We start from the raw sequence: 13,645 nt of genomic DNA, 5'->3' as shown, positions 1-13,645 counted from the left end.
TTACAAACCCACATTTTATTTCGTAACAGGATTGGTGTTAGGGAGGTGATTCCAGCATTGGCGGGAGGGAGGCCCGGGGGTGGCAAAGTTCCAGCATTCCCACTCTGAGCTTCCACGACTCAGTGCCATCAGGCAAGACCACCGACTTTTTTAGTTGACTGATGGATTGATTTATTCATTCATCAAACTAGTCTGCATCTGTCTCTTTTAGACGTGGTTTTTATTATTGACCTTATCACCTTGACCTGGTCATGAGAAGGGGACATTTGATGTGGTCTCATTTCTTTCTTAATGGCAGCTTCTTCCCAGCATTCGGGAGGCAGGGATGTAAATGACACTCTGTCCTCTTTCCTTTTACTGAGCTTCTTGGTATCCTCTCTCCTACTTGTCTCTTTTATTGGAATGTTCCTTTTATTTATGTATTTTTAGGTTTGTTTAGTGCCTTGTTTATATGTTGAAAAGAGCACATATAAAGTTGACAGATGTAGTTTGCTCAGACTGTTATTATTTTAATTGTAGATCATCCAGAAGTGTTAGGTTAGTGGCTTTTACTCCTGGTTTCATTTAGGAATCACCTAGGAAGTGAAAAAAATTCCTATTCCCAGGTATCACCCAGACCAATGATGTCACTAAACTCTAGGGCGATGACCCAGGCGTCAGTGTGCTTCAGAAAGCTCCCCAGCTGATTCCAGTGGGAGCCCAAGTTGAAAAATTAAGGTTTAGATTTAAATTAAAAGTGAAATTATGCAATTCACTCCTTTTTGTGATTCATTTTCTACTTTAAATTTTAAACAAAAGTATACAGTGTCACGTGTATTAGCATATATGTACTTTCAAAAGAGCCGGTTGTGATTGGTGTTAACTGTTGATCCTTAAACTTTTGTACCGTTTGGAAGGGTTTGCTGCTGAATGGGTAAGGGGTAGGTTGAGAGAATCTGGATGGGTCCTATACCTCTGTCATGGTCTCTAAAAAAAAAAAAAACCTAAAATGCTTTGCTTCTGCTATCAGGTCAGTTTCTCACAGCCAGTACCGTGGTAGCATATATGTGCCTAAGTGTGTGGCCTGCATTATACATACTCTGGGAGGTATTCAGTTTTGGTCCGTTCTGCAGATGAAAAATGGCAACTCAGAAATAATAAGTAACTTGTTAGTAGCTGTACACCTGGTATGTGGCAGTGCTGGAAGTTGGTTCTGTGAAGCCAGAACTCAGGATTTCTCCATGATGCCATGTTGACCTCTTCCCATTTATTTCAATGCTGGTGGTTAAGGGGATTTTATTAGTGTGCGAGAGAGCCTTCTTTATTAGTTTTTCTGATTCTCAGATCTCTTTTATTCAGTGAATCTTCCCAAAGAGCTCATGGTACTTTTATAGTTTTTTAAGTGACTTTCCCCTATTTTTCCTTCTAGAGAAGAGGCAGGTATTAACTTTATTTTAATATTCAGCACTGAGAGTATAAGTTATTATATACTCTACTCTAGGTTGTGGAAATTCTGAGCAGAATGCTTTTTTTGGGTATGTGAATTTGGTACCATTGACTTCCATCAGTAGACGTTTTTGAGTTGTCTTCCCAGGACAGACGTGGTTCTCCACACATCTCCCCTGTTTTCCCAGTGAGGGGGGAGACATTGGAGAGGCAGTTGTCTGGGTCAAAAGTAGTGTGTGACGATGGAGCAAGATGAAGCTAAGAGTTGCCCAGGATCATAGGGGGCTTAAAAAACGCTGCTCCCATCCTAGAGAATGGCCATCATTCATAAGCTGAGAGGCTTCTGAAGTAACTGAAATTGGAAAATTGAGTGGATTAAAACTAATGCTTTATTACGGTAAAATAACCTATCCTATTTCAGAGGCATTTGACATCTTTAGGAAATCAATACTATTATCCATCTTACCACTAACAGTTTATTTTCAGTGATAATAAAAGCCATTGATGTTGTAAATAGCTGGTATGCATTGCTTGAGAGAAATGAACTGGATGGACCCACTTTAACATCTCTTATAGTCACAAAGCATTTGTGGGTTCTGAATGGAACACTAACTAGTATAGCTTCTGGAGACACCATCCTCTCACTGTTAGTTTGGACATTCAGTGTTAAGCACATATCATCCCTTTTTGGGGATCCCTATCTGGGGGTGTGGAGCCCGTGGCTGTATGGCTGTATATAGAGCAGGAGCTGAGCAGGTTGCAGGTGATTTACCTTTCTGCTCTTCAGAGCAGATTTCCTAGCAGATTGGTGCTGAAACTTACCAAGGACTTCTGAGCCATGACTATAAATTTAAGACAATGACATATCTTTTAATACCTTGGATGCAAGAAATCTAAACAGATTTTAAGTAGAAAGTATGAAAATTGCAAAAATGATGTATAAATTAATGTAGTTTTTGTTTGTTTGTTTGTACTGACTCTCCTGCACTCTTTTCCTTCCATGTTCATGTAGAAACCTGATGTCCTCACCACTGGGGCCGGTAATCCAATAGGAGACAAACTTAATATTATGACAGCAGGGCCCCGGGGGCCCCTTCTTGTTCAGGATGTGGTTTTCACTGATGAAATGGCTCACTTTGACCGGGAGAGAATTCCTGAGAGAGTCGTGCATGCTAAAGGAGCAGGTGAGAGCTATGTCCTTGTGTTATAAAAGGCTTGTTTCATAAGACCTGGGTTAAAAATTATTTTTCAAAGTGTTGGAGCTCCTTTAATAGAAGTGCCAAAACTCCATTCCTGGGAGAAAGGGGAAAAAAAAAAGTCCATCTAAATAAGAATTAGTAATTAAATGCTGCTTATTTACCTGGGTTGAACATTATATATAAAATACTTTATTTTATTGAAAATAAAAGTAATCTTCCTTTTCTTTCATTATTCAGTTTAGTGAAGAAAAAATATGGATATACTGACACTGACGTACTGTAACTAACTAGATTTAGGTGGTGAGTAACTGAGTAAATAATGGGATGAGCGGAGCATAGTTGTGTTAGGGTAGTGGTTTTGTGGTGATTTTTTGGGGGGGTTCAAAACTTCTATAAAGCTTGTATCTTGCTTATATTAGAGAAACAAAAGATGGAGGTAGTGTTTAAAAGAAAGCTAAAAACTCAATAGGAAAAAGAAAACTTGATAGAAAGGAAGAAAAGGTTTTTCTCTTAGCTGCTTCCATGGAGTACCAGTTAGGACTTCCTAATTTCTTTATTTCCTCTTCTACCTTCTCCACTTTTTTTTTGCATGGATTCTCCATGGTGACTTTGATATGTTGTTCAGTTTGTTGTTTCGCAATCTTCCTAAGTGTTTATTCTTTCTTTCCCTGAGTTTTCTTCTCTCCGTGTTCTTTCTCCCCCAAGTCCTACCTCTACTTCAGGCTGTCTCAGGCCCTGTGGCCTTGGGATGACCTTGACTGGTTATTGCCAGCTCCAGTCCTCCTCCTCTTGGCTCCAGCTGTGTAGCGCTGAGTTTAGCACTGAATGATAATAGGCCTTTGAGTTTTACTCTCATCATCTTGTGTTTGAACATCTCCCTTTTCCCCATTGTACTGGAAGCTCCCAGAAGGCCAGGGCTAAACCATCAGTTTCTCTTGTCAGCCAGATGCCTGCTGAGGGTTTGATAGTCTGAGGGATGGTCTCATGATGAAGATGTGTCTGTCTTTCTCATTAGGTGCTTTTGGCTACTTTGAGGTCACGCACGACATTACCAAATACTCCAAGGCAAAGGTGTTTGAGCATATTGGAAAGAGGACTCCCATTGCAGTTCGGTTCTCCACTGTTGGTAAGTTGGTTGTTTTGCATGAGTCGCATTCCTGTACCTTAGTTGGGGGCATTTATAACTCAATTTCAAGAAAACCTTATTAGAAAACAGAAAACAAGCACTTCTCCAAATTGTAGCCAGGTTTTATAGTAGAAAAAATATTTTGAAACTTGTAGGAAGTTACTGATAACTCCGTTTGTTGAGGTCTTAGGAAATCACACTTATACAGAGGCCCCCTCTGCAATTCTGTGGCGTTTAGAAAGAACTTTCCTACACGCGGTTGGCTCAAACAGAAGGTGGAGTTGGTGCTCTTATTCAATAACCATGATAACAGCTGCCCTTCTTTGAGAATTAGCTCTATGCCATCCATGTTTTACAGACATTAGCTATAATCTAATCTGTAGAGTTATTTTACAAAGTGGGATTATTTCTATTTCAAAGAAGTTATGTGATTTTTTTCTCATGTAACAGAGCTAGTAAGAATTACTTATCATGCTACATCTTAACACACTACAATACTGTGATTCTGTTTTGTTTCAATCTATGTCTGTGCATTTTAAAAATCCTTTGGAAATCAAAGATAAATGAAGTTAAGAATGAGAACCTATATTTTAACTCATTTTCTTAATATCATCCTCATACTTTTGATAACTCTTTTATTCTCTTCGTTCCCTACCTTAATCTTCATAATTATTCTCTTCCCTTATTTTAATTTAAATTTTAATTTCCTGTTTGAGCAAAGCTTTCTCATTATGTTAAATTGATAATCTTTTCAGCTGTTATTACATAAACAGGCATATCTCAGGATATTGTGGTTTCAGCTCTGGACCACCCCAATAAAGCAGTTACCGCAATAAAGCCAGTCATAACCTTTCTGCTGGTGAATGTCTGTCTTCAGAACAAAGCATCTGTGATGGAAAGTGCAATAAAGCGAAGCACAATAAAACGAGATGTGCCTGTGCTCTCTTATTACTCAATTATTATTATTTTTTAATTTGTAGGTCAACTTAGCTTGTGGGTGGTAGAAATAATAACCTAGGCACTTAAATACCTAATTTACTTCTAGGAAATGGATTAGAAAGGCTAGATACCAATATTTCTTCATGGCTTTAGGCTTCTTAGATGCAAAATACTCTCGCTTATGCCTAATTTTTTCCATTTGAATCTTCTAGCTGGAGAATCGGGCTCAGCTGACACAGTTCGTGACCCTCGTGGGTTTGCAGTGAAATTTTACACAGAGGACGGTAATTGGGACCTTGTGGGGAATAACACCCCTATTTTCTTCATCAGGGATGCCATATTGGTAGGTGCTAAAGAATGTTGCACTCTACAAATACTTGTTGATTTAAATTGATTTTAAGTACTTTGCATAGACTGGCATTTGTGGGGAAGTCCTGGGAAAGGCAGAAAGAAAAGAATTTGGGTCAACTGGATTACCTTTTAAAACACATTTTTTCTGTATTTAATATTTTTTAAATATAATCAAATTACTACAATTACCATAGGTCTTAGATTTGGCGTTTTAGGATTCACTGACTTAACGGGAATAGTCCAGTTTTCCTTGCAGAGCATGGAAGATTAGTAAAAACACTCACTTTGTTCTAGAAATGAGTAGATGGTAAATTTCACTTTAGGGTTTGGCAGTTTAAAATTCTTGTTAATGTTCAGAATTATAATCCATAAACCTAGCAATAGACACTATATAAGATACCATAATTCTTGTAAACTTAGTTTTGGGTTTTTTCTCTTATTTTCCCTTTAGTTTCCATCCTTCATCCACAGCCAAAAGAGAAACCCTCAGACACATCTGAAGGACCCAGACATGGTCTGGGACTTCTGGAGCCTTCGTCCTGAGTCTCTGCATCAGGTGGGAACCCTTCTTATTCCTTAAGTTGTCACGTGGGATGAAACTATAATTAGGACTCATTATGTATTTCTCCAGTTTTGACTATTTTATTTAAATTGGTTTCTGACTTTCTTTTTGGGATACTTCCTCAGATTTATTGATCTTGGAGAATTTTATAGTGACCATTTTTATTAATTTTCCCCCATTCACAGACCTTAAGGGACGCTAGAAACATTATCAATTGATATTTAGCAGTATTAAGGATTAAAGTCTCTAGTATAAATATTAGGGAAATGAGGGGAAAGTAGTATTGAACAAATTTACTATTAAAATGAATTTCGAATAACAAGTTAGGCTAGTTATCAGATGCATTTTAGCTTTTCTTTATAGAATTTTGAGCCATGAAGTTAATGATTTATCTGTCATTCTGCTTTAAAATTCTTCTTTTTTAAAAAACAAATGATAATAATGGGGGACTTCTAGTCAAGATGGTGGGGTAGGCAGACATGGCTTGCCTCTTTGCATAACCACATCAGAATTACAACTAAAATGTAGAACAACTATCACACAGAACCGTCAGAAATTGAGTTGAATGCAAGTCTGACAACTATGGAATTAAAGAAACCACATCCATTCAGACTGGGAGGAGGGGTGCAGACATGGAATGGGCTGGTCCCTCACCAACGAGTGATGGATAAAAATTCGGGAGGGATATCTCGGGACCAAGGAGTCTAAGCCCCACACCAGGTCCCCCAGCTCAGAGTTCCAGTACCAGTAAGATATGTCCCTACAACTCTGGCTGCAAAAACCAGTGGGGATCAAGTTGGTGGAAGAAACTTCTGGAGCCCCAAGCAGTTCCTCTTAAAGAACCCACACATGGACCCACCTACTCAGACTTACTCCCTCTTGAGCTCCAGCACCAGGGTAGCAGCTTGAATGACACCAGTGGTACACAGGGAGAAACTGAAGTGTCTGGCATCAAGGTGAGCTGAGGTTTTTGTCTCTTTTCTAAATCCTCCCCCTACGGAGCTGGCAAGCTGGTGCCATATCTCAGACTCCACCAACCTGGCTAACACTGTCTGACTCACCTTGGAGATCCCTAGAGACTCTGCCCCACCCAATTTACAGGCCCACCCAAGCTGCTTTTCCATCTGAATAGCTGGTCTTGGCTCATGCTTCACAACTTTCTAATCCTCTCAAGCAAGCAACAGCTGGACTCAGTGAGTCCCAGGCCCAGCACTAGCAACAGCCAGCCTAGAGTCACAGCTTAGCTTTGCCTGGGAATCTCCAAGTGCAGCACAAGTAGCAGCCATCTCAGATTGCTTTATAGCTCAGGCAGGGTGGCCCCAGGCAAAACACAGGTGGGGGTTGACCTTCGCCTGCACCACCCAGGAAATCCCAGGGCCAGTGTACCCAGTGGACAGCCACAGACCACGTGGGAGCATGACCATCCTGCCCCTGCACAGCTGACCTTCCACTTAAGGAGGGGGTTGGTGGTAAGTGGTCATAGCCAGTCTTTGCAGCTGACTGGCCTGGGTAAATTTCTCCCCTTGATCTGCCAACAGCAACCAAGACTCAATACAAGAGGAAGGTGTACTCAGCGCACATGAAGGGCACACCTTGAGTATCCAGTTTGGGTGCTAGAGGCGGCTGTGCCACTGGTCCCTACAAGACACCTGCTACATTAGGCCACACTACCAAGACAGAGAGTCAAAGCAGCTCTACTTAATACATAGGAACAAACACAGGGAGGCTGCCAAGATGAGGAGACAAAGAAACATGGCCCAAATGAAAGAACAGACCAAAACTCCAGAAAAAGAGCTAAGTGAAATGGAGATAAGCAATCTTTCAGATGCAGAGTTCAAAACACTGGTTACAAGGATGCTCAAGGAACTTAGTGAGGACCTCAACGGCATAAAAAAGATCTAGTCAGAAATGAAGGATACACTAATTGAAATAAAGAACAATTTATAGGGAAAGAGCAGTAGAGTGAATGAAGCTGAGAATCAAATCAATGATATAGAACATAAGGAAGCAAAAAACAACCAATCCGAATAATAAGAAGAAAAAAGAATCCAAAAATTGAGGATAATATAAATAGCCTCTGGGACAACTTCAGGAGCTCCAACATTTGCATCATAGGGGTGCCAGAAGGAGAAGAGGAGCAAGAAATTGGAAAGCTATTTTAAAAAAGAATGAAAGAAAAATTTTCCTAATTTGGTGAAAGAAATAGACATGCAAATCCAAGAAGAACAGGGAGTCCCAAACAGATGGATGCAAAGAAGCCCACTCCAAGACATATCATACTTAAAATCTCAAAGGTTAAAGATAAAGACAGAATCTTAAAAGCAGCAAGAGAAAAGCAGAGAGTTACCTATAAAGGAGTACCTGTAAGACTATCAGCAGATTTCTCAAAAGAAACTTTGCAGGCTAGAACGGATTGGCAAGAAATATTCAAAGTCATGAAAAGTAGGGTCCTACAGCCAAGACTGCTCTACCCAGCAAAATGATCACTTAGAATGGAAGGGCTGATAAGGAGCTTCCTGGACAAGAAAAAACTAAAGGAGTTCATAATCACCAAACCATTGTTATATGAAATGTTGAAGGGGCATATTTAAGAAAAAGAAGATGATAAAAGCTATGAACAATAAAATGGCAAAAAATGTGTCTACCAATTATTGAATCTAAAAAATTAACTAAGCAAATGAGGAGAACAGAGACAGAATCATGGATACAGAGAGTGTTTTGAAGGTTGCCAGAGGGGAGGGGAGTGTGGGGGAATGGGTAAAGAGGTGAGGGGATTAAGAATTACAAGTAGGTAGTTACAGAATAGCCATGGGGATATAAAATACAGTGTAGGAAATGGAGTAAAGAACTTACACACATCACTCATGAACATGAACAGTGGGGGGGGAATTGCCTGAGGGAGTAGGGGGTGTAATAGCATAACCAATAAAATATAATTTAATAAAATAAATGATAATGGCAACCCTTCCTGTGGGTACTGGACTAGTGTGTTCCATACTAGGGGCTTTCTGGAAATATAGGGATATCTTAAAAATCTAGGATGTTTTGATTTAAACTGAAAAATTTTAGGCTTTATTTTTTCTATTCCTTAGGTTTCCTTCTTGTTCAGTGATCGGGGGATTCCAGATGGACACAGGCACATGAATGGATATGGATCGCATACTTTCAAACTTGTTAATATGAATGAAGAGGCAGTTTATTGCAAATTCCATTATAAGGTACCTGTTGCCTTTGGGGTGAAGGGTAAAAGGCTCCCACCACCCTCATTTCCTTACTTCTCCTGAGGATTGGGCAAAGATCAGAAAGATCAAGGCCTCTCCAACCTTTTGTTTACTTCCGCCCCAAGGTTGACAAGTATTGATCTGTTTGATTAGTAAGTACCGTGAGCGTTTTGTTATCTACCACCTGTTGATGATGCCCAAATAGAAGAACTGTGTGTAGTCTCTTTTTGGTCTTTTCATTTGGCGATAGGGTAAAACCACCTAGCTGCTGCCTGTAGTCAAGCCTTCTTCTTTTGGACCCTGGGAACTCCGCCATACTTATTTGGTAATATGTTCCTTTTGTGCTGGCTTTCTGGTTTAATGTTTCTGGTGTTGGCAGGTGCACATTGAAATTCTTTTCTCCCTGGAGAGGGAAGATCAAAAGTTTTGATTTGGGCTCAAATATAAGGAGTAAATACAGGCCTATAGGCTAGACCAAAGGAGATTTCTACCTGGTTTAGCCTAGCTTTCTAGAGTTCTTTGTTGGAGTTTAGAGTCACGCCTTAGAAAACAGTGAAGTATTATGCTTTTCTTTCCCAGCTGTGAGTCATTGTTCTGACCACAGATATCTTTTGGGGTCCACGAGAGGACTAAGGGAGAATTGGGGCATTCTGTTGGTAATACCTATCTCACCATTACTTTCAAAATCTGGTGCTATCTTTCCAAAAACATTTCTTCTAAAATTTAATTCGCTCACCCATTTATTTAGCATTTATTGAGGGTAGATTATGACCAAGGAAATTAAGTAAAATCAATTACAAATCTCAGAAAACAAAAATTCTATTTTTTAGTTTACTTTTGTATAATCAGATCAAGTTAGTTACCTTTGGGGAAGCTTTTGGGGAACTTTTAATGAAAGTATTTTCTTTTTTTAAAGATTTTATTTATTTATTTTTAGAGTGAGGGGAAGGGAGGGAGAAAGAGAGGGAGAGAAACATCCATGCGTGAGAGAAACTTCGATTGGTTGCCTCTTGCACACCCCCAACCTGGGACTTGGCCCACAAACCAGTCATGTGCCCTGACCGGGAATCGAACAGATGACCTTTTGGTTTGCTGGATGACACCTACCCCATTGAGCCATGCCAGTCAGGACTTAAAATGTCTTAAAGGGCTCTCTCTTAGTATGGTCTTGGCATTTGTCAGAATAAGCAATACTCCAAGAGAACCTCTGGCTGCCTAAGAACTTATTTCCAAATACTACTGCTAAAATAAGAAGAGACAGAAGTGGGCTCATGGCAATGTAGACCTGTTTTCTCCTGTCCTGTCTTAATATTTATCTGAACAACTCATGTAGGTATATCAAACAGGAAAACTGTCACCCCTCATTGTACTGAGGACTTGGATCTGTAATCTTTGGTAAGGAACACGTTGGCCTGTAATTGGCCCGTTGGCTTGTAGTTGCCAAACAGAGCAGTGTTACAGCAGAGCTAAATGACCGTATCTGGGATGGCGAGCCTAGGTGGTGGCTCTGCAGTTAGACCCGTCTGAACTCAGATCTTCCTTCTAGATAACTCTGACCTGGGCACATAATGAGAAGTTCTCTGAGCTCCAGTTTTGTCTCTGTAAAACCGGGGTAATAATGACAGCTGTTCGGGGTCCTGGAAAGATTGGATTGCTTATGGGTCTATTCAGCAGGGGGCCCTGAGATAGCCTGAGATCTGCATAGATTCAGCAGCCTGGATTATTCTGATCTAGACTATTTTCTAAGTCCAAGGGATTTAATTAAAATCATAAAGGTATTGCAATATTATTGTACAATTTAATATATTACCTCTGGGTGATCTGCAGATGGTGACCTCCATTTTTTAATCCTGGCTTTATTTCTGGTCTAATAGTAAGAAGGGTTCAAATCCTGCTGCTGGCTAGAGTGAGTTGGGATTTCTGCGGGTGTAATGGACCAGCCTTTCAGAACTGACTTTGCTAAGGAAGTCTTCCTATGGAGCGTGGCTTGATGGGGATCTTTCAGACTAAGCTATGGGTGGGAAATTTATTCAAGATTGGTGTGGTAAGATAATAGAAGTGCTTTTGAAAGTGACCTGACTTCCTTGGGTCTCAGTAGCTTGTTTGGAAAGTAAGAATACAAATGTTATCTGCTCAGAGTCAGAGAACTGTTTCAGAGTAGCTGTGCTGCATGGAGTTCTTTTCAGCTCTGTGCGCTATGATTCTATAATTTTTTTTTACAAAAACAAAGAGTGTGGGGGTAGAGGGATACTAGCTGAGCACAATCTTAGTAACTGATTTGAACTTTTATAAAATAAAATTTAAAAATTGCTTCAAACAGAAAAGGAAAGTTCTTTAATTTTATTAATTATCTGCTCATTTGAAAAATATGTCTTGATTTTTTTTCTGACTTTAAAAGTAACATGAGTATAAAAATTCAAATAATAAACATCTGGAAAACAGTTTTGAAGTTCCTTAAGAAATTAAATGTAGAATTACCATTTGATCCAGCAGTTCCACTTTGAGATATATATACTCAAAAAACACACTGAATTGGACAGTTTAAAATCATTACAATGATGAATTTTATGCCATAAATTTTGTTGGCTTGTCTAAAGACATCAATACAGCATTCTTTATATGGGGGAAAAATTGAAAATAAACTATATGTCAGCAATTTTGAAACTTTAAATAATATAGAATATGAAAACAGAAAGATAGGACTAATTTTAAATATGAATTGTATAGATGGATTCCCTAGACATTTAAAAGAATCCGGATAATTAAGTAGAATTTCTTCTTGATAAATTCATATTTGTGTCAGATTTGAATAGTGGGATTATTGTTAGAAGGAAAATCCAATTTTAGAGTAGTAGTGTTATTCATAATCCTGCAATGAATTACTAATTAGCGTTTGCTAACTGTGCCAGTAAATTTCAGTTTGAACTTTTCTCTTTCATTCCGTAGACTGACCAGGGCATCAGAAACCTTTCTGTTGAAGATGCAGCAAGACTTTCCCAGGAAGACCCTGACTATGGCCTCCGGGATCTTTTTAATGCCATTGCCACCGGCAACTATCCCTCCTGGACTTTCTACATCCAGGTCATGACGTTTAGTCAGGCAGAAACTCTTCCATTTAATCCGTTTGATGTCACCAAGGTAAGTCAGCAACCTAATTGGTTTCCTTTTTTCAAGTGTCTTTGTACCTCATTTTAACAAATATCCAGGCAAGCATTCATTGTGGTAGGGAAGTCATGTACTAAATGCAGTGGGGCCACTTGAGAGTCTCCTGGCCTGTGAGTGGGTGCTCACCAGCCTCTCAGTCCTGGCTCCTGTGGGAGAAGTTTATTGAGTGCACCTAGGTGGCTTGACATAGTGTTATTCGCAGCGAACAAATTTTGAAAAGCCGTTGTACTTTTGCCCAGGACAAGTGCCAGTTTTTACTGTTTACTGTTGTAAAAGGTTTAACCAATGCACTTATCTTAAATTCTTATCATTTTTGGCTTAAACATTATTATTTTTACTTATTGTCATTATATTTGAAAGCTGGCATTTTTGTGGGTACTCTAGTTTCCTTCACTTGGTTGTCTGGTGATTTTGAATATCACATTATTTTTAGGTTTGGCCTCACAAGGATTACCCTCTTATCCCAGTTGGTAAACTGGTCTTAAATCGGAATCCAGTTAATTACTTTGCTGAGGTTGAACAGTTGGCCTTTGACCCGAGCAACATGCCACCTGGCATTGGTCCCAGCCCTGACAAAATGCTTCAGGTAAGCCTGCTGGATGGAGGGGTACTGAGGCAGGAGTGCATGCAAGTGTGCACGTGTGCATGCACAAACACACACACACTCAAACACACACTGTGTAATTTGTATGAAGAATGAACTAGAACATCACTTAAACTTTAATTAATCTGCTTCCTTAGTTTATGAGGGACTGACTGAAACATTTGGAGGTGGTCATTGCAGTATAAGCCAAATTTCGTAGTAAAGTCCCTCAGTATGTTAAGACTGACATTTAGTCCCTTAATTGAAAAGAAGTTATATTAGAAATGCCTCAGGTATTTTTAAAGAAAGCACTCTTTGTTCAGTCTGTAACTGACAACAGGGAGTATTTTTAATTCATTATAATACCTTGGTCAACATAATTTTATTTATTTCCTCTTCCATGGTGATGCTTGACTTTTTTCCATCTGTAAAAAGAGGCCCGGACATGGTTTTTTACAAACTACACTTACGTCGTCAGGGACTACAGGCAGTGACCATTTGTCTTGAATGTTCCTAGGCATTCGGTACCTTTTCATCACGCTCCAATGTGCTCTCTCGTGTACAGAGTGAAAATTCTTCTTTGGACTAGACATTGGTAGAAAAATAACTGGCTTAATAATTATTGAGTAAATCAATGTTTTTTGTTTTCGGCCTATGATCGTGAAACCCAGGTTAAAGGTTATTCCCCGGGGTCAGACTGCAGCGACTGACGGCTGCTTCGAACATAAGCATGTGACTAGTTCAGGTGCCACTCCTTGGAGGCAAACTATGAGTCCCCTGTTTCATTTAATAATAACTTTCTTGCTTCGACAGTGGGAACATCTGAGGCATTTATAGGAAATAAGTTTTTCATTTATTTTAGTTATATTATTAACTAATGTAGATTGAATACCTATCTACGTGTGTGGTAGACTGTTCTGGCGGCTGTAACATGTGAAAACACAAGATAACTATAGTGTAAGGCAGAATGCTGTGCTGAATCAGGAGAAATCTTGTCTGATAGGAGATGATGACAGAGTTTTGAGAATGAGGCAGCATTTGAGATGGCTTTTGAAGAATGGATAGGATTTTGAT

General features: G+C 39.4%; 1 protein-coding gene across 1 annotated transcript in view; it reads left to right on the top strand.

The window, feature by feature from the left end:
• Positions 1–13,645, top strand: part of CAT (catalase) — a 39,704-nt gene that overhangs the window by 8,579 nt on the left and 17,480 nt on the right. The window contains exons 2-8 of the mRNA XM_090262770.1: positions 2,438–2,609; positions 3,640–3,750; positions 4,902–5,032; positions 5,492–5,596; positions 8,695–8,820; positions 11,770–11,961; positions 12,422–12,574. Coding sequence (XP_090118896.1) covers positions 2,438–2,609; positions 3,640–3,750; positions 4,902–5,032; positions 5,492–5,596; positions 8,695–8,820; positions 11,770–11,961; positions 12,422–12,574 — 990 coding nt within the window. The remainder of the gene's footprint in view (positions 1–2,437; positions 2,610–3,639; positions 3,751–4,901; positions 5,033–5,491; positions 5,597–8,694; positions 8,821–11,769; positions 11,962–12,421; positions 12,575–13,645) is intronic.

This window comes from Furipterus horrens, unplaced genomic scaffold (assembly GCF_987537825.1).
Source record: "Furipterus horrens unplaced genomic scaffold, mFurHor1.1.pri manual_scaffold_2, whole genome shotgun sequence".
In the NCBI taxonomy this organism is placed as follows: domain Eukaryota; kingdom Metazoa; phylum Chordata; class Mammalia; order Chiroptera; family Furipteridae; genus Furipterus; species Furipterus horrens.
Note: the sequence above shows the minus strand (reverse complement) of the source record. Positions and strands in the feature narration are given on the sequence as shown.